This window comes from Equus caballus, chromosome 16 (assembly GCF_041296265.1).
Source record: "Equus caballus isolate H_3958 breed thoroughbred chromosome 16, TB-T2T, whole genome shotgun sequence".
NCBI lineage: Eukaryota > Metazoa > Chordata > Mammalia > Perissodactyla > Equidae > Equus > Equus caballus.
The window spans coordinates 66,693,288-66,714,316 of NC_091699.1; the positions used below are offsets into that span (position 1 = coordinate 66,693,288).

The following is a 21,029-nucleotide window of genomic DNA, read 5'->3' on the forward strand; positions in this document are numbered from 1 at the left end:
CCGGTGTATTCACTATGGTTTTTGATCATTTGCTGAGTGACTACTGCATGCAAGGTAGGCTAAGACCCTACTCCCTACAAACAAGGAACTCAAATACTCGAAAGTGAGATAAAATACAAAAACTGTAATGCAAATGAAAACATAATTGCTCCAGGATGTGTTGTTTAAAATATGCGAAGATGATCAAAGATAGTAACGTAATAGGATCGAAATTGACTCCTGCCTCTCTAGCATAGAAGCCACTTTCATTTTCATTGTTGGAATTTTAAGTTGGATTGAGCAAGTGCTCAGAGCATAATTTAAATTCCAGTTCTCCAAATATGTAGAATCTAATTTTCCAGCCTGTTGTGAACACTCCCTACATGGTCTGTAAATTAGGAATCCCGCTCAGGGTGGTTACAAAATGTTAACGCGATAGTTTGTAAAATAGGAAGTGGTATACAAATGTAAGGTTTTAATATTAAAGAGACTGTATAATGTAATGGGAAATGCACTGGATTAAGTCAGAACATTAACTCAGGATCTGAGTGCTGAATTTTCACTTGTTCACTTTACACTGCATAAGAGACTAAATCTCTTCTTCATTTCCGTCTCTAAAATGGGAATGGTGCTTATTCTCCAAGGCACCAAAGTATAGTTTCCAAGAGTTTTGCTGGCTCTGGAGTCACCTGACTGATTTTTATTCCTGGGTCCTCCACTTTCTAACGTTCGCCTGTCTTAGCTGCTCCACCTGTGATATGAGGAAATTCTTGCCCGCCTGAGGTCTTAGATAGATTTAATGAATTGTTATGAAGAACAAATGAGATAGTTTCCCTAAAAGGCAAAGCACCTGAGATACCATAAACACTCGATAAATATTAATTACCAGCACAGAACATTGTCCTGATTATTAAATAAAGTGATGTGATGACGTTTTTCATAATCCTTGAAGTAATAGGACCAGTGTAACTTATTTTTTTCTTTCTTGTGGTGGTTCTTTTCTGGATTAAAGTATAGTTGTTTTATCACTATTAGAGAATAATTACTGCTAATACTAGTAGCATTTAGCGTACATAGGTGCTGAGTTGCGTTTAGATGTGTTACTTTATGAAAGGAATGAAAAGAAGTAGATTGTTCTTCATACCCACGCTAACGCTCAGAGTCTTATGCTTCCTTGGCCATACAAACTGATTCCTGGAAAGAAGGATCATCAAGTGCCCTTTTTCAAGATACTGTCGCTCAATTTACACACCTCAGCACTCAAATGTCCTACAATTCAGTGAGTGTCCAAAAATGTACTCGACATCAGATATACAGTATGAAAAACTCCATTTTCATTTTTATAACCCTGAGTTATCTCACTAAGTGCATTAGTCCAGGAATCAGTTTGTATGGCCAAAGAACCATAAGACTCTGGGCGTTGGCATGGGTATGAAGAACAATCTACTTCTTTTCATTCCTTTCATAAACTGGTTAAGCCATTCCTGCCCCTAATTATTTCATTAAAAATAGGGAGAAAGGTGTAAGTGTTGTTCTGTTTGCCTCCATAAGCTTTAATCCGTGCTTATCTTGACTGATTGTATGAAGTAGGTACAGGGATATTCTGACTTTTCAGAGGTAGAAGGATGATGGAAATTCTAAATAAGATTCTTTTCAGGAGGTATGTAGAATAGAGGAAAGAGCCTACCAAATAGGCCTTGATTCAAACCCTAGCTCTGTCATATACTGACAGTGTGATTATAGACAATTTTTTTTTTTGAGGAAGATTAGCCCTGAGCTAACATCTGCTGCCAATCTCGTCTTTTTTTTTTGCTGAGGAAGACTGGCCCTGAGCTAACATCTGTGCCCATCTTCCTCCGATTTATATGTGGGACACCTACCACAGCATGGCTTGCCAAGCAGTGCCGTGTCCGCACCTGGGATCCAAACTGGCGAACCCTGGGCCGCCGAAGCAGAACATGCGAACTTAACTGCTGCGCCACCAGGCCGGCCCCTAAACAAATTTACTTCACCTCTTTGAGCCTCAGTTACCTCATCCATGGTGTTGATAAGACGTTTCTAGCCAAGTTTGGTGTGGACTTGAGGTAATGGTGTGCACTATACCTTTTACTCAGTTCCTGGCGAAAATGTGAATTCCCTTCTATTTAGGTTGCCATACCATATTCACATTAAAATTTTTCCTTCACAATTTAGGAGGGTGGCGTCTTAGTGATATAGTTTAATCCTGTCGTATTGGTGGGAAAATTTAGATCTGGAGAGGTAAACTAATCAGTAATCGAGGTGGCAGATCGTAGACTAAAATCTGGGTTTCTGAATCTTGGGCCACTGTTCTTTCTACCACTGAGTTGTGCTGTGTCCAGATTCTTACTGGGAAAATCGGAATCCATATTGTGTTGCCTCTCAGAATGTTGTATTAAGAGCACACATTGGGAAGACAGCATATCTGGGTTCACATCCCAACTTTGTGGCCGATTACTTATGTAGCTGTGGATAAAGTATTTAATTTTCTAAGACTTTGTTTATAAATTAGGGTAATAGTACCTACCTAAGAAGTAGGAAAATGCATGTAGAAGCACTAGTGTCTCACATATGATAAGTGATCAATAAATGGTAAATATTAGGATGATGAAATATGACAGGGTAATCATATTTTTTCCTAGAAAAAAGACCAGTCTAGGGTCAGAAGATACTTCTATTTTTTCTAGTATCTTAGACCCCAGTATATAAAGTCTGTCTCACCTGAAGGTCTTCTCAATGTTGATTGTGAAGACTTTGAGTAAAGACTCAAATTTAAGATCATGTAAAATAATTCTGATTAATAACATGTGAATCTTTGTTTTTTCATTTATGTCTCTTCCCTAGCCTCAGGAACTACTGTTCTCTTTTCTGCCCTTCTTTCTGCATTATCATTGTGATATTTTGATTTATGAGAAATATACATTTGGTCATTCAGATGACCAAAATATATTTCTCATATATACTTGGTCTTTGTCCACTGTTCCTTGGCTCACAGCTTCCAAAACCCTTGGAATGTCCTGAGGGATAAGAGCTATGGGAACATCTTTTGTCATAATATTTGGTCTCTTGTTCTCATTTCCTGAAATTGCTTCAGAGCCATAAAAGTGAAATGGGTGTCCTGTTATTCATAAGAAGCCCCTTTCCACTACCCTTTTCCACCATGGCTGGGCTTATGTTAATTAGGTGACTTTTGGATAACACCTTAGGATGGGGGCTGATTGCCAGAGGAACCAGCCATGTGATTAGAAGGTTGGAACTTTCAGTCCCACTGACCTCAGGGGAGGGGAGAAGGACTGGAAGTTGAATCAGTTGCCAGTGATTTAATCAGTCATGCCTATGTAATGAAGCCTGCCTAAAAACCCAAAGAGGGGGCCGGCTCTGTGGCATACTGGTTGGGTTTGGCATGCTCCTCTTTGGCGGCCCAGGTGCATGGGTTTGGATCCCAGGCACAGATCTACACCACTCTTCAGCCATGCTGTGGTGGCAACCCGCACATAAAGCAGAGGAAGATTGGCACAGATGTTAGCTCAGGGATAATCTTCCTCAAGCAAAAAAAGAGGAAGGTTGGCAACAGATGTTAGCTCAGGGCCATTCTTCCTCAGGAAAAAGTAAAACCAAACCAAAGAGGAGAGGTTTAGAGAGCTTCCAGGTTGGTGAACCAGAATGCTTTCGTTTGCCAGCCCCAAACTCCAGGAGGACAGAAGCTCCTTTGTTCAGTACCTCGCCCTATGTATCTCTTCATTGGGCTGTTGATTCATATCCTTTAATACCCTTTGTAATAAACCAGTAATCAAGCGAGTAAACAGGTTTCCTGAGTTCTCTGAGCTGCTTTAGCAAGTTAGTCAAACCCAAGGAGGGGGTTGTGGGAACCTCGATTTATGGCCCGTTGGTCAGAAGTGCAGGTAACAACCTGGACTTTCAACTGGCATCCTGAGTTGGAGGGAGTCACTGGAACTTTCAGTTTGTATTTGGTCAGTCAGAAGCACAGACGACAACCTGGGCTTGCGATTGGCTTCTGCAGTCAGGGGCTGTCTTGTGGGACTGACTTCCTTACCTGTGGAATCTAATGCTATCTCCGGATAGATAGTGTCAGAATTGAGTTGAACTGTAGTACACCTGTACAACTGGTGTCCAGAGCATAGCTTGTTGATAGTGTGGAAACACCTCCCTCCCACATTGGAATTGGCTAACCAGAACACCTTTTAATCATTCTTGGGAATTTCATTCTCATCAGTAATTATCAATGTCTTTCACCTCCATCCTGTCTAATTCTTTTTTAATTTATACTTCTCTTATGTAAACCTCTAAGGAGAAACAAAATTTAATTGCCAAATATATAAGATGTTTGCATGATTACTTGTATATTTGCCTGTCAATAAATATTTCTGACCCTACTATACTATTGTGATGAGATGACATAGTGAATATGAAATTACTTTCTATAATATTAAAAACAAAATCTCCTTGCAGAAGTTAGGTGATGTTTACCAGTTGATAGCATAGAATTAACCATGCCCACAAATGTTTAACAACACTAGTTATAATTGAAATTCTGTAAATCGCATACTAGGCGTTTAGCTCTGTTACTTCTAGAGTAGTGGTTCTTAAATTGGCATAGGACTCAAAATCATGAGGTGATTATTCAAAGTTCAGTTTGACATTTTCACCCCAGATATTCTGATTTGCATAGATCTGCAGGAGACCCTAGCAATCAGTGTCTTTGAAGAGAACTCCAAGTGATTCTAAGGCAGTGGTCCACATCTCACTTTGTCAAACGCTCCTCTAGGTTATCTCCAGTTTCTTAGAATGTTCTTGGAAAAGACATTTTCCCTGTAGAATACATTTATTATTGATTTTCACCATTCAGAGCGGCCCACTTAATCTCGTCCTCAGATGATATTTTTGACATTTGTTAAGTTTTAAAAACTAATGTTATAATTTCCCATTGACTGTTTAAAGTATTGTCTAGTCTTTTGATAATTCTAATCTTTGATAATATTCTGTTCATGGCACTCACTTTTTAAAGATTAAAGTAAACACAGATTTGTTATTTTAAGATAATTTAAGTTATGGAAAATAAGATTGGATAAAGTATAGGGTAACTTTTCCCAAATGTTCAATGTTAAAACTAGGTTGGTTTAGTTTGGTAAATATAATAACAGCCAGTTAGCCTTTATCAAATTCCTGGGCTAGCTAGTTTGGATACTCATCAAGAGACATTTCATCACAACAAAAGTATGTAGAACTGAGTCTTTACTGTGAGGTGGACTACTGCAGCTCCCTTCACTTCTTCTAGAGATAAGGCTGAGGAAGAATGCTGGCATAAACAAACCAAAGGCTACAGGGAGCCTGCTTTGTTACTTTGCTAGCAGTTTTCCCTTCAGTATAGTAATAAATATAATGGGATATCTGCCTTGTATTATTTGATACCTTTCTAAGGTCTCATTTTCCTTGGCCCTGCAGCTGTTAATCTCGAAAAGTTCAGTTTGTACAGCGTAATATAAGCATTAATATTTCTGATACTTATGTGATTTCATATTTATTTTTCCAAGGATAGATACTAAATTTTTCATTTTATTTTACAACAAACTTAAATGACAATTATTTTAAAACTTTATGCATATCTGTGATGCTAGTGGATTTTCTCTTATTTGTGCTTTAATATATGGCTATTTCTCATAATTTTTAGGACAAATAAGCAATTTCATGCTGCTTTCTGTTGTATTTCAAGTCATGTTTATGGTATATAGAATAAATGTATAGAATAATGTCATAAACTTGACAGAAGCTTTTTTATGCAGATAGTGTTTTGTTATATTTAGAGAGAGACCACCATATGCAACTTTTTGGTGATTTATAAATAAAATAGGCAACAGATATAACTATGTAAAATATGCCAGTCTGACTACTACTTTTGTGCTAAAAATAACTAGTTATCGTACAGTATAAAAATGTGACATTGTTAAATCACTATACTCATTTCTATCTAAGGTACTTAAAAACCTTGCAAGGGATTCCTAGTTTTGTAGTGCTTGATGAATTGAAGTGTGTCAAAGATTTATTGGGGAGGGAAAAATAGTAATAGCTCAAGTTCTGAAATCCAAGTGCTTGTGCTACGTACTAATTATCTGATGTCCAGATTTCAGAACCTTTCCAGGTCTCAGTTTTATCATCTGTGAAATGGATGTAATAAGATTTTATACCTCATAGGGTATTCATGAGAATTAAATGGGATAATATTTATAAAACACTTAGCACAATACGAAGTTCATTTGGTTGCTAATATATTTCACAAATGTGTAATTATTCTTTACATTCATTAATCATGTCCAAGTCTGTCTTACATTCCACAAAATAAGGACCAAATTCTATAGTTGCTGTATCATAAAGGACCATCTCAGTTTGTCTCCATTCCCTTTCCAGTTTCATCTGCTGCCATTCCCTTTCTCATCCCTTCTCCCCACAGGCTTTCAGGTCTTTGAACTTGTTCTCCCTGCTGGAAGTTAGCAAACTGTTAGGTTTAAGTACAGTGAAAATAACCCACTGTCTTCACTTAAGAGTATGGGGTTAAGAGTCATCTGGGGGCTGGCCTGGTGGCATAGTAAAGTTTGTGCACTCTGCTCCAGTGGCCCAGGGTTTGCTGATTTGGATCCCAGGCATGGACCTACGCCCTGCTAATCAAGACATGCTGTGGCAGCATCCCACATACAAAGTAGAGCAAGATTCACACACATGTTAGCTCAGGGCCAATCCTCCCTGACCCAAAGAAAAAGAAATAGAGTCATCTAATCTTTTGTGTTTTGTAGCACCTTCCTTGGAAACCACTCCTCCTCTCTACCCATCAATCCCCATAGCATTCTTTATTGTTTAAAATATCTTACTTACCTTTATGGCATAATAATTATTTTTCTGCTCAGTTGTCTCCCACACTGGATTTTCCTTGCTGAGTGAATGATTGTTTCACGATAAAAATAAATGACTAGGAAATCACATAGCTGAGCCAGTTAGAACTCTGTGTAAAGCAAAAGCATGTAGGCTCTGTTCCTTAAAGTACACAAACTGTGAGACATCTGTTTTGACTGTAGAGCAGTTTATGCCCATTTCTTGTTCTTCAGATGTCTTTAGAAAAAAATTATTCCAGTGGAATAAATCTCGGTCATTTGGTTGGATATTAAGATATTATACATCAGATGTCTAGGATAGGCACAGTTTTACCTCTCCTTAAACTAGACTGCGTCCTACTACTTAACTAGCTGTCTACTCTTGTTCTGCTTTTAAGATACAGTGTGAGAGAGAGTTTTATGTGGAATACATATGCATACTTGCAGTTTGCAGTATGGGAATAGCCCATACTTTCCTTTTGGAAGGGAAATACGAGGATTTCAGCTAACAGCAGGATAGTTGGAATGACGTATGCTGTTATTTTGGAATAAAGTTGAATCCAGAGAGGGAAAAGTAAACCCCTTTAGAGAAAGAAAACTTAAACTCTTTCTCCATCATTAGGAGAAAGTACAACTTGCACCAGGAGTTAATTATGGTTATGAGGGTCTGCCACCTTTTTGGGATATTGTAGGTTGCATAGTCCTTTCTTATTTTTGGACTTTCTTGATAAACTGGGAAAGATTCTACCCTAAGAGTAGGAGTTCTTCATGGTTAGAATTTTTTTAATTGGTGTTGGTGAAGATTGAGTGAATGTCACGTTTCACCTACTCAGACGTGTAGTATACACATTTCTTTTGTCTACCTTTCCTGTAATCCTAGATATAAACAAATTGCTAGCACACCCAACTCTCACTTTAGTTAAGAACAATTGGAAGCTTTCAGTTATGAAATCAGAAAAACAAAATACAGTGATAAAAGACCAGACCCAGAAAAACACACGAACAAAACCTTTCCTTAGTATTCATGTTGCCTGAAATCGAACCAGACTTTACAGGTATTGATTGATACACGGAGGGAGATCAGAAGTTTTGGAGAAGAGCAGGCATAGTGAAACATGGATTCTGTAGTTTAGTCACCTCTGTCTACATCGTCAGTCTCCATTTACTATGTTACTTTGGAAAATCACTTTAAAAACTTCTACCTCAATTTCCTCATCTATAGTATTCTTGGAACAGTGACTGACACTAGTAAGCAATCAAATGTTATTTCAAGCAGGGCATAGTAAATAAAAACATTTTTCAGTAATCATTAATTACTAATCTAAGATACGTGAAATTCTGTAGATGGCCGTTATTTAGAATGCTGCATTTGGTCTTGTATTTTAAACTGAAAAATATTTTAAAGGAGTTTTTAGGTTCTGTTATGACCTGTAGTATCTCTTACCCTGTATTTTTCCCATGAGGTCTTAAAAGGTTTCAGCCACAATTTCTCCTTCCATAGTGTTTTTCAGGAACCTAGCTCTCAGATGGGGAAGTAATGCTGAACCTAACAGCAAAAGTAGATGTACAAAGTAAGTACATTGTTCACTAACTAATGAAGTAACTCGCCTCTTCCCTTAGGTTTTGGAGTCAAGTTTGATTGAATCCTACTCTGTCAACTTTTCATTCAATAACCAATTTTTCTTTTTTTTTTGAGGCAGGTTAGCCCTGAGCTAACTGCTGCCAATCCTCCTCTTTTTGCTGAGGAAGACTGGCCCTGAGCTAGCATCCATGCCCATCTCCCTCTACTCTATATGTAGGATGCCTACCACAGCATGGTGTGCCAAGGGGTGCCTTGTCCGCACCCGGGATCCCAACTGGCAAACCCCAGGCTGCTGAAGAGGAACCTGTGAACTTAACCGCTGCACCACCGGGCCGGCCCCTCAATAACCAATATTTATTGAGCACCTTCCATATAGTGATAAGCAAAACAGACATAACCTCTGCCCTCACAGAGCTAATATTCTCCTAGCCTTAACTTGGGCAAATTACTTTACCTTTCCAATCCCTCCAATAAAATGTAAGTGATACCTACCTCATAGAATTGTTTGGATGAATTTAAATGAGATAATATTAAAAGAATGTGGTACATGGTACTAGGACATAGTGAGCATTCAAACGTTAATTCCTTTGTCTTCTATTGTGAAGGTACAACAAGCATAATCAGTTACTGGTATGGAAAGAATACAGTGGATAATGCATTAAAACTTCTGTGAATATGTTATAATAAATTATACTCAAAGTTTTTGAAAATTAATAATTTGGGAAGCTATAAAACTTACTGCTTACATCTAAGAGTGGAAATGTTGATGAGAAAGAAATATATGGGTATAAAGTGTTCAAAGTATTTTATCCTTTTAATAAAAATGGTATTTCACAACTTTTTATAAAACTTACTAATAATAGCTTAGTTTATGGTTTTACATGCTTTCTAGATATCAGCTCACTTAATATTTTTAAGAACACTGCGAAGTAGTTCTATTATTTCTTATATTTTATAAATAAGGAAGCTGAGGCAGAGAGGTTAAGCAACTTGCCCAGTCACACAGACACTTAAGTAGTAGAACTTGGATCAAACCCTGGCAGTCTAGTTCCACATTCCATGCTCCTAACCAGTATGCTGTACTGCCTCTAAAAGAAGAAGGAGTTTTTAAGCATTACCCCAATATTCACATTATTCTAAATAGATGTCTTTTTTCCTGCTCATTTATTCAGTGAGACATTTGTATTTTATATTTTTGTTCTTTTAAATAGCTGTCATGGATGCACTGGTAGAAGACGATATCTGCATTCTGAATCATGAAAAAGCCCATAGGAGAGATATAGTGACTCCAGTCTCAATATATTCAGGAGATGAGTCTGTTGCTTCTCATTTTGCCCTTGTCACTGCATATGAAGACATCAAAAAACGACTTAAGGATTCAGAGAAAGAGAACTCTTTCTTAAAGAAAAGAATAAGATTTTTGGAAGAAAAGGTAATTGTCTGTTACTTTCATTATGTTCTGTGACTTAAGGAATAATTCAAAATATTTGAAATTTTAAATATTTTTCTGTCCTGTCTTCTATGGTTGTACTGCATTTCCAAGGATAATCACTGCTAATCTCAAAACCCTGGGCATTGTACTTATCATACTGTGTATCACATTTCATATGTTTGGTAAGTATTTGTAGAATAGGATTTAACAACTCGGAGGGAATATATTCCAAATATTTTTCTTACATCTCTTTTCAGTTTGCCTTACCTTTGTAGCTGTATGTATTTTATTCAGGATTTGTAAATCTCTGCAAAAAATTATATGCTACCAAAGGAAAATAAGTATCAAAGGAGGAAGCTCCTAGAACATTGTTCTAATATGTTCTATAATATCTTTACCAGGACTGAAATTTCTCCAGGACTGACGTCTTCTTTACCTCAATATTCTCTTTTCTTCTTGAATACACATAATAAGAATAATGCTTTTAACTGATAAATAAATGTCTCTGTTTATCTTTTTTATGCAGAAACCTGATACTCCCAAATGTTACAGAATATATAAGCAAGGTAGCTGATTCAGTTATAAATCATCAGATTTACTTGGCTTTGTGTACTGGGAAATCTTCCTCATTCATCCATTTGTTTTTGAGTTTTAAAGTTTTAACTTAGTTTATGTCTCTTCAGATCATATCAGCATATTTGTATTTTACAAACAGCAGCTTCCACAGGGGGGAGGAAATGGATTCTTAGCAACCAAGGAAATGGATCATCTTGTTATAAAAACTTGAGGGTGGGCCTTGATACAGTTTGATTCATTTGGCGGAAGTAAGAGAATGGGAGTCAGTTGTAAAAATAATCATAATTTCTTCGTATTTGTGATTAAATAAATTTGTGACATTTTGTGACATACTGGGACAGAGTGAGAAAAGGTAACATTTTGGAGCTCGTGGTTGTGTTTATTTTAAAGTTCAGTAGAAAAGTGTGATTTGGTATAGTTAACATTGGAAATATTTCTGTACTTTGTGAGTAACAATCCTATAATTCCCATTCTGGAATAATACAGGATTTAATGAACATATCTATTCCTTAAAGTCAAGTACACCTTAACTTGATACTTTTTCTGATGATGGAAATTAAATACTGCTGCCTTGGAAAGCACCTAAGCACTATAAAAGAATGATGTACTCTGTTTTAGTATGATGAATTAATATGCTATAAAACAGATACAACAAAACGTAAAATATTAATAAAGTAAAAGTATAAAATAGAAGACTTTTACAAATATTTATTCTGTACTTTTTTTTCCTGTCTTAATCACTAAAGCTTAATTGTATGGAAGTGAAATGTTCACTTAATTATAGTCCAGGCTTTATTAAAGTAAGATGTGGAGCCATCAGAAGACTGACTTATTTTTGTTATGTAGAATCCCTTCTTAAGCCTTCTCTTCTAATTTTATACCATTAGCTTATAGGAGCGCGATTAGATGAAGAAACAAGTTCTGTGGGGCGAGAACAAGTAAATAAGGCCTATCATGCGTATCGGGAGGTTTGCATTGATAGAGATAATTTGAAGAGCAAGTTGGATAAAATGGTAAGTTGGTTTGGAAAGAATGATATCTGTACGTTGCAAATGAGTTTTCTACTTCAAGAGGTTTAAAGTTAGAAGTAAGAGAAATATTTACATGTATTAAATAAAAAGTTGAACATATACATGCTCAAGGCAAAAATAGAAATTTCTAAAAGTAATATTTGTAATTTATATCTGTACAAAGTAAATATTTAGTATGTAATGATGTTTAGGATTTAAATACATCTAACATCACTGACTTATTTTGAAAAACTGATAAAATTTGTTACTGTGTTAAAAGCCAGTGAATAATATGTACTAAGTTAGAGGGGGCGGGGTGGGGGAGGGGAAGATTCGTGAAACACTGAGTTCATTTTCCAACCTTGCTTTTTTAAAAGGCTAGAGTCAGTTATTTTCAATGTCTGTGTGAAAATTAATACATAAATACCAATCTGTAGATTTATTTGAATGTAATTTGGCATTTTCCTTACCTAACTAGAATAAAGACAACTCTGAATCTTTGAAAGTATTGAATGAACAGCTACAATCTAAAGAAGTAGAACTCCTCCAGCTAAGAACAGAGGTGGAAACTCAGCAGGGTATGCCACTTACTTGTTATAAATATTCTAATGGAATTAATACATTTTTCCATTTATGTGTTATAGCCATTATCAGTTTCCTATATCTGTATGCTAAGGCCTTATTTTTTAATTTTTAGCCTTATATTAATTTCTGTGTTCTGCTTTCACAAAGTATCAGTGTATTTTAACTTTTCCTTAAGTATAAATTGCATTTTTCATTTAGGAAACTTGATGCTTTTTATTCAGGGCTAGTTTGTGATGAAGTAGGTGAAGAAAGGAGTAGAACCCCATCCTTGTCAGAGCGTCTTGCCCACTACTATGTCCTGGCTTTTCTTTCCTACTGAACTTTTGCCCACTGTTAGACACTCTACTATAGAGTAGTTAGAATTACTTTCTTTTTCTTTAATTTCTGAGGGTTGTTAAAATGTACAGATGAGATGCTGGGAGTGAAAACTTAGGTCTGGGGGATATGGATATTAGCCTATTCCCATGAACACTCTGATGAGACAGGCTGAAGAGTAGACCTCTGAGAGACCATTTGGTAGGAGACTGAGATGAGATCTCTTATGCTGGCTGGCTGGGGCTTTTTCTAGATAGAGAGACTAAGGAACCTAAGTCAAGGGTAAGTTAGTATCCAGTTGTATTGAGTTTCTACAGTAGAGTGTTTACAAATAAAATTCGTTTGACGTCATGTTCTAGGCATGATGGTCAAACTTTATATTTTCTAAAGGGGCTAGATGGAGTGGTAAGCTGAGTGAACCTCATTGAATTTTTGTCACTATCTTAATCTTGATTTATCTAAAATCTACATTTTACTAGCATAACCTTTTTGAAATTGCCACCAATGTAGAAGGCAGAAATAATTTTAATGTCTGTTTTTTTTTGTAGTGATAAGAAATTTAAATCCACCTTCATCAAACTGGGAGGTGGAAAAGTTGAGCTGTGACCTAAAGATCCATGGTTTGGAACAAGAACTGGAACTGATGAGGAAAGAATGTAGCGATCTCAAAATAGAGCTACAAAAAGCCAAACAAACGGTACTATAAAATTATTACATTGAGAAATCAGTATTTGGTGTGCATCATATGTAGGACTGATAACTAAGTATTAAAACAGAGTTAAGATAAATTGTAACTACTTCCAGAGTTATAGTCTCTGAAAAATTCACCTTTATCTTCCCCTTTAATCATTTTTGTGAAAGTTTGATATACTGTATACTTTTAGCATAGTCCCAGGATTATGTAATTTTGTTGTTTAAAAAAGCTTATTGTTTATTAAAGTAGTTCTTTTAAACTCCCTTTCCTTCAGTTTCCTTAAGTCATCTTTTCTTTGTAAAGTTTAAAGAACACTCAGGTTTTAGGTTTCTCATTTTATTTAACTTAATAATTTGATTAATTTAGACACCATAAGAGACAATTTTTGATTTTTAGAATTCTTAAAAAAAAATCTTTTATAGAGTCCACTAATTTTCAGAAATCTAATACTTTTGGGGCAACTTTAATTTTCAGCAAATAGCTGAGAATTCAAGCATTGGGGAAAAAAAAAGAAAAAACAAAAAACCCCTACTGAGCTGCTACCGTGTGGTTAGGCTAACGTCATCTACTAAAACACAAGTTGCCTCTCAAGTTCTAACCAAGAGTCTATTTCCTGATACTTTACACTGGTTCTAACAAGCTTGGATACTTGTTTTCAGATGTCATGACAGATAGTGCTGAGGAGCAAAAGAAGAAATGATAAAGAAGCAGAGGAGTGTGAGAGCAGCACACCAAATGCAAAGTTTAATATAGTTGCTACAAGAAACTGAAACTCTTAGTAGTTTGGAGTCAGATAGCCAATATATACATTCATGTATTTCAAATTATTTGTCAACTCAACCATTTTGCCAATCAGAGCATTCCAACACTATTGAGGAGCTATGTCACCTACCACAGGTTCCTCTGGGATGCCACAAACTGAAAAAGGAACTACTTCTCACACTTCCTGACTGCCAGCCAGAATCCTGCCCCCAAATCCCAAGTGTCCTTAGATGGAGCTGGCAGTTCTCTCTTCTATAATGTAGTCTTTCTCGAAGGTGACCACTGGTTAAGAATGAGTCAGGCATTACGAATAATACAGCATTCTGCTTTGGCCTTGACCAAATGAATTCCTCTGAACTGAACAATGAGAACTTGCTTTGGAGCCCCCAGGCCTGACAAAGGGGGAAACAGTTAACTACAAAAATTACTGTCAACTCCTGTTAGAGCCAGAATGTATTTTTTCCTACCTGACATCTGAAGTTGATTTTCCCAGCTTTGAACCTGTGACCACATACCACGATTCCTTCAAAGGCTTCCAGCATCCTGTCTCACAAGCCCAGTTGCCATAGTCCCTGAGAGGCTTCTTTTAAAAAGATGTGCTTGTAAGAAGAGATGTGCATCTTAAAGTTCTGAATTATAATTGTCAGTATGTATGTTCTACTTGAAAGGAAATAATTTGATAGCTTTTATACATAATGGTTATTTCCTTATAGAGATTAAGCAGTACCATGGAATGATAAAAATTTGGCTTATAGTTATGGTGTTGCTTATTAACCATGTAAAATTAAGACAGTAATTTAACTATCCTGAACTTGTTTTCTGTAAAATAGACATTAAATACCTATTTTTTTGATGGACGTTAAATTAGATAATATGTAGCAGTTAGCATAGCGCTTAGTACATAGTATATTCAATAAGTGAATGTGTTTCAAAAAAATTTTATTAGGGTAGTCCAGAAAAGGAGTGCTTTTGGGGGTTTGTGTGTGTGTGTGTGTGTGTGTGGTGTGGGTAGCTGGTTTGTGTGTGCTTGCACGCATTATAGTTCAGCTCTTGTTACTCTTTTCCACTAGATGGTGCTAGGGGATAAACTTGCTTTTACTTTAATTTATCTGTAATAATCACAGAAACAGACTTTTGAAGGTAGAAGAAACTTTAGAAATCACTTTTTTTTTTACTGCTAATGAAATTGAATCTGAGAGACTAAGAAACTTGAAGAGTTGAAGGTGAGGTAAGGGAGGAATATTTTTTTTAAAAAAGGATTTACGATATGGCCCTGTCGCTCATGGAAATTTATTTGGCAAGGGGAAGGGAGATTTAAAGTAAAAAATGCTCACAACTAAAATAAGGAAATAAACCAGGAAAAGGAAGAGTGGAAATGCTTAGTATCAACTTATCAAGGGTTCCAAGTTGAAATCTTGATGATGTGGGATGTGTACTTTTTTTTTTTTTTAAAAGATTTTATTTTTCCCTTTTTCTCCCCAAAGCCCCCGTACATAGTTGTATGTTCTTCGTTGTGGGTCCTTCTAGTTGTGGTATGTGGGATGCTGCCTCAGCGTGGTTTGATGAGCAGTGCCATGTCCGCACCCAGGATTCAAACCAACGAAACACCGGGCTGCCTGCAGCGGAGCATGCAAACTTAACCACTCAGCCATGGGGCCAGCCCCAGGGATGTGTACTTTTAAATCCTGTTTCAGGGTGTTGCTCATCAGAGTCCTCTTCGATATGGGGATCAAAGAGTAATCCAAGGAGAGAAATTTATGTTCACCTTAATAATCTTGTTTATATTTGCTCTAGCCATATTTACAAATATCTTTAAGATTGGTACTTTCTGTGAAACATATTTTATAACACCTTCTAAAGTGTGAAATAGTATGTGGACATAATAGTGTTTTTTTGGTTTTTGGTGGGTTTTTTTTTTTTTAAGTACTCAGTGAACTCAGTTGATTAGTGTTTGGTATTAATCAAGTGAACGTTTCAGGGTCAGTTCCACTATGGGCCTTTTAGACTTTCTGTATCACCCAATATTCCAGCCATTTATATTCAGAACAGTTGATTCTTTGAGAAAAACAGACACTAGGGCCAAAGAAGTGTAGGAAAAACTGGATCAGTTAAATGAGTTGATGCAGATGTCTAAGGTACTTAATAGCCCATTTAGAGATTCACAATGTGCTGTGGTGTACCACAGGTTCTGAGAAGTCCTCTAGTATCTGAACCTGTTTAACTTTAACAATGTTTCCCAAGATTGTATAGCCATGGCCTGTTTATGTGAAACTCCCACACCACATGGCACTAGTTGGGAAATAGATCCATTACTGCCTTTAAAACATGGCAAACTGATGACTGGCCAGGAACAGGGTCTTTGAATATTAGAGAGAATTCCTTTGTGCTTATTGCTGATTTACATTAGATCTTTTGAATTGTTGGCGGTAGCTGGAACAATACTTTTCCAACCCAAACTATCAGGTTTTTTTTTTTAATATCATCATTGGCTTTAAAAATGAGGAAGATTTCCATTGTACATGTATGTTTAGGTATACACTAATTAAAATGTTTATTTTTAATTAATGATACAAAGAAACTAAAAGTGACCTGATTTCTTCATTTCCTGTGGAGAACAGGAAAGAAAAACATCCCAGGTCACTTGCTTTGTTAGTGGTCAGACGTCTCCTGATTCGTGGGCCAGTTCTGTTTCCCCTCTCCATAGGGCGCTTCCTAAAATGCAACTTAATTTTCTGAACAATCAGAGGTCCAAAAATGGTTTAACTCCTCTAATAGAAAACATTTTGATATTTCACTCTCCGAAGTTCAGAGTACTCATGAAGTCCTTGTGCAAGCTTTTTAATGTTTCACTTTAGGACACATCATGTAGATTATGTAAGTAAGAAATAGTAAAATTTAAGTTTATTCTCTCAGTTTATAGTGGCTGCTTCTGCCAATAGAATTAGTACCTGTGATCGTCATTTTTGTTATAGACCCTTAAAATGATAATGCCTTGCAAACAAGTGTGTGACAGAGTTGTCTTAAGCATACTGAGTTCACTTTTAAACAGTAACTTTTTAAATTTTTGTACTGTTTTGTAATAACACCAAAAAGTGAAATACCAATAAACTTCCATTTTCTCATGGAATTCATTCAGCTGTACCTTGAATAAACAGTATTTGTTAAATTTGTTACCCTTTTTTTAATATAGACTTCAGATTGGTGTCTTCAGAAATATATTTTGTAAGACTCCAAGTTCTTTTATGTGAGAGCAGTTTTATTTTCTTTAAGAAAATTAAAGCACTAGTGACTTTAAATAATTGGAAGTGATTTAGAAATACCTAGTATAGGTTTGGAGGTATATCATTAAAATTGAATATAAAATCTAGTTTTATGCTGTGCTATTATGGATAAAACTGAAACATGTCTATAGTAATAAAGTACTGAGAATAAATAGAATGTAACAATTACAAATTTTAAACTTTTTTTTAAACAAATGACAGGATCCGTCTCAGGAAGACAATCTAAAGAGCAGAGATCTCCAAAGACTAACCATTTCAAGGTATGAACATTCTTCAACTTCCAAAAATAATACATTGTTCTTCTGCAGGCCACTTTTTATAGGTACCTAGATTTCTGTTGTGATTTAATCTGAAAAACAAATGGGTACTATCTGGGTTCTGTATGTAATCTCTGATCACAATATATTTATGAAAAACACTTAACTGTTCCTTAACAATAAGCTTGAACTTAAATAGTAGAAGGGGGCATATTGTGATCCCTTAAAAAGTATTTTTGAACATTTAGGATTTTAGATAGGATTTTAGGGAGCTAGCTGTGTAGAAGTATTCAGTAATAAATCCTGATTTTGTACATGAAGAACTATGCATTTCCATATACAGTAATACCACTTTGTCTTACGGGCAAACTTGGACAACCTTAGTGTTTGGTATAACATGAATTTTAAGAGAACTATCTTCTTGGGGTAAGAACAAAAGTAGTTATCAGACTTCGTGTGTGTTACTTCAGCCCTTTTTTCTCATATATATCATTTATACTTAAGTAACTTAAGTACTGTGTTTTAAATCATCTGATAATTTTTGTTTCTGCTATGTTAGCATCCCCTCTCTACATGGATACTTCCATCCAATGAAAAATAACTGATTTGATTTTATTGTTTGGATCATTCAGCTTCCAAAGTTTACTGACCTAAAGTAAATAACATGAATTGTCTAACACCTATTCCTATCAAAAACCCAATTGAGAGAAATGATCAATTAGGGAAAACAATTTGAGGAAGCACCATGCAGCCACTCTTCTGGATCCAGAGATAGGCAGACTTTTTCCTATAAAGAGCCAGGAGTAAGTATTTTTGGCTTTGTGGGTCATACAGTCTCTGTTGGAACTACTCACTTCTGCCAATGGAACAGTAGTTTTGTTATGCCTTCACCTGTCTTCTAAATTATAGCAAAGAAGTTTTCCCTTTAAAAAGAAATGTGTCTCATATAGTTCCCTGTACTTTATTTCTCAAAGTCGTCATCTTTGTCAAAGTTATCTCTTCTTCTGTCAACCCAGGCTTCCCCTTATTAATTTTGTTTTCTTTGTCATTTTTATAAACCTATTCAAACCATTTTTTGGAAGGAAGCAGGGAACAAATGTTAGAATCAGAGTAGGTCAAATAAAAGGGTTATATAAATACTATTTTAGAAGTACATGATACAGAATGGGGACTTCTGCTTCCATTCATGGGAGATTTTACATAATTTGAATCACTTCTACTGAGAATAACTTGAAAAGTTGCCTCCCCCCTGTCAACTGTATGTTTGAAGGCATCATATCATTAACAAGATAGTGACGAATCTCTATGCCAGGATTTAGAGGAGGATGAAAGCCCAAGGAGGTGAATCTACTTTTTGAGGCTGTAGAGCTATATAACTGTGGCTTCAAAGTGCAGTTTTGAATTCTCTAAAGCTCAGTATTAACAGTATCAGCTGAGAGAAACAGTTTTTAGAAAGAAGCACCTTAAGTTCAGTCTAAGAGTTAATCTAATCAGCCCAATTACTGCTGTATGTTAAAGAACTGCATAATTAATGCTGTGTTCCAGTGGCTCCCTAGTACTGAAGTACACTTGTTCTGTTTTTTTGTAAATTGGTTTGCATTTTTCTCATGTAAGCAGTGTGGATTGTAGAACTGATTAGGTTTCCTTCTTTTGGTTAGCAACTAGAAAACTAATAACCAAATTTGTGGCTTACCCTTGGTAAACTTTATATCCTCTATTTTTGTGTTAGCTTCATTCCTGACTGCATTTTATCTTGTTTTCCCTTCACCTTATAATTTATACCTATTTCTAGTTTATAGTCCTGTGTTTTATTAGTCTTTGTAAGTTACTTCATCCACTTTAAGTGGAACAATTCAGATGATAAATGAAGTTTACTATATTAGGGGAAAAATACATAGGAATGTTTCTATAAAATCATTAATTAAAACTTTAGATATTTCTAAGGATTATTTTTCAGTTATTTGGAAAACTCTAATTTTTGGAACATTCTTTTTTTTCTATTTCCTCTATCATTATTTTCAGGCAAATGAGGTATACTGTATTGTTTCCCTAACATAGAGTGAACCTTTTCATTACTGGAGGCCTTTTATCTGGTACTCATTGTATACAACATCATTTAACAGTAATAGCCCTGCCTATTAGAAATTTGACCAGTGTCCTGCCAGTGTACTGTTTTGGTGTTTTTAGGCTGTTGCCCTCAGTTCTTAAACTAGTTCTAGGTATGGGTTAAACTTACATTGTGGGACTTCTTAAAATGTGAAACCTTGGTTTAGGAAATATTGGTTAGGTTAGTGTTTTTCAAACTGTGCTGTGTTCCCTTATCATGAAATTTTGTGAGTTAAGACAGGCATTTTAAAAATATAGAATAAAACAGAATAGAACATACCATACCAGAGTGTATTATACATAATAAGCGTAGTAAGTATGGTTTCTCATAACTTGTTTTCTTTGGGTTGCAGTATAAAATGATTGCTTGCCGTGCCTTACAGTCAGAAATGTTTGAAAGACAACACTTGTTTGGGGGGATGTAGTTGTCAAAATATACATTTCTAAGTCTCTGGCTCTTGGCTAAGATTATCCCATACTTTTATTTTAGTTCCTCTGGTGGAATGTAATAGTTCATATTTTTCTTTAGCTTTTGAAAATTTATTGTATGGCTGATGTAAAAACTCAATTAAGTAGATGTTTCCTACAAAAGGAATATTCATTTCAGTTTTAAAGAGTTGAATGTATAGTGTAAATTAAGAAAACTGGGCTTTTACACAATTTTACTTTGTAAGCAGGACATGTACCCCCTTTTTGAAATGTGGATAAGCAGGTGTCATCACATTTAAAATTTAGAGGTCTGAAATTTTATACTGGGGCTAAGAAGGTTGTATTGGCAGTTGGTGTATTGTAGGTGCTTGGTAAATGTATGATGAAGATGATGGTGGTGGTGATGATATGAAAAATGTTACCCCAGAAGGGTAGCAGTTAGTCTAATTAGACTGGATAACTAAAAGATGCCTTTGAACAGAAACGTGTTAGAGTGGAGTAAGTTCTCCTGAACCTGTTTCCTCATGTGTGAACTAGGTTACCCAGTTTGCCAAGTTATGAGAATGTGGGTGAAGTGCCTAGCACGTAATACATGTTCAACCACCATTATTTTTTCGTTTCATCTTATTTTATTTTTTAGGGTTCTCATTTGGGGTGCTTTAGTGTTGCATCTCAGTGTTCAAGCAGTTTTACATCTTTACAGACAACTATATATATAATTAGGAATTTGCTTGTATGGCATTTAAAGCAAAACTTAAGTTAGTTCAACACTCCCAGGGTGGAGGGTGGTGGGGGGATGTGGTTTATACAATCTCAAAAATACATAGATAAGTAAAGGGTAGTTGGGACTCTGATAAAGATTTGTGAATGACAACCTGCCTTTTCCAGTATCACTTAATTAGTGACTGAAACATTTTGTTCAAAAATAGAATTAAAAAAATTTGTGATATACTTTGAAGACTATAGCACTTTAACTACAAAGTGTAAAGTAACTGCCATTACTTTGTTATCCACAAGGGGGAGAGCTTATACTTAGTAATAATTTTAGATGGTTATGTCTATAGTTTTCAATTCAGGTAACATTAAGGGCAAAAGACGACTAGATGTATGTTAAACTTGGTG

At 35.7% G+C, this 21,029-nt stretch overlaps 1 protein-coding gene across 3 annotated transcripts in view; it reads left to right on the top strand.

Moving 5' to 3' along the window:
- AZI2 (5-azacytidine induced 2) overlaps positions 1-21,029 on the top strand; it is a 28,493-nt gene that overhangs the window by 994 nt on the left and 6,470 nt on the right. The window contains exons 2-7 of one of the 3 annotated variants that reach the window (XM_005600880.4): positions 8,380-8,449; positions 9,672-9,892; positions 11,356-11,481; positions 11,957-12,056; positions 12,927-13,075; positions 17,317-17,375. In XM_005600880.4, coding sequence (XP_005600937.2) covers positions 8,416-8,449; positions 9,672-9,892; positions 11,356-11,481; positions 11,957-12,056; positions 12,927-13,075; positions 17,317-17,375 — 689 coding nt within the window. In that variant the 5' untranslated portion in view covers positions 8,380-8,415. The remainder of the gene's footprint in view (positions 1-8,379; positions 8,450-9,671; positions 9,893-11,355; positions 11,482-11,956; positions 12,057-12,926; positions 13,076-17,316; positions 17,376-21,029) is intronic. The other 2 variants (XM_070238092.1, XM_005600881.4) reach the window with 2 other exon arrangements.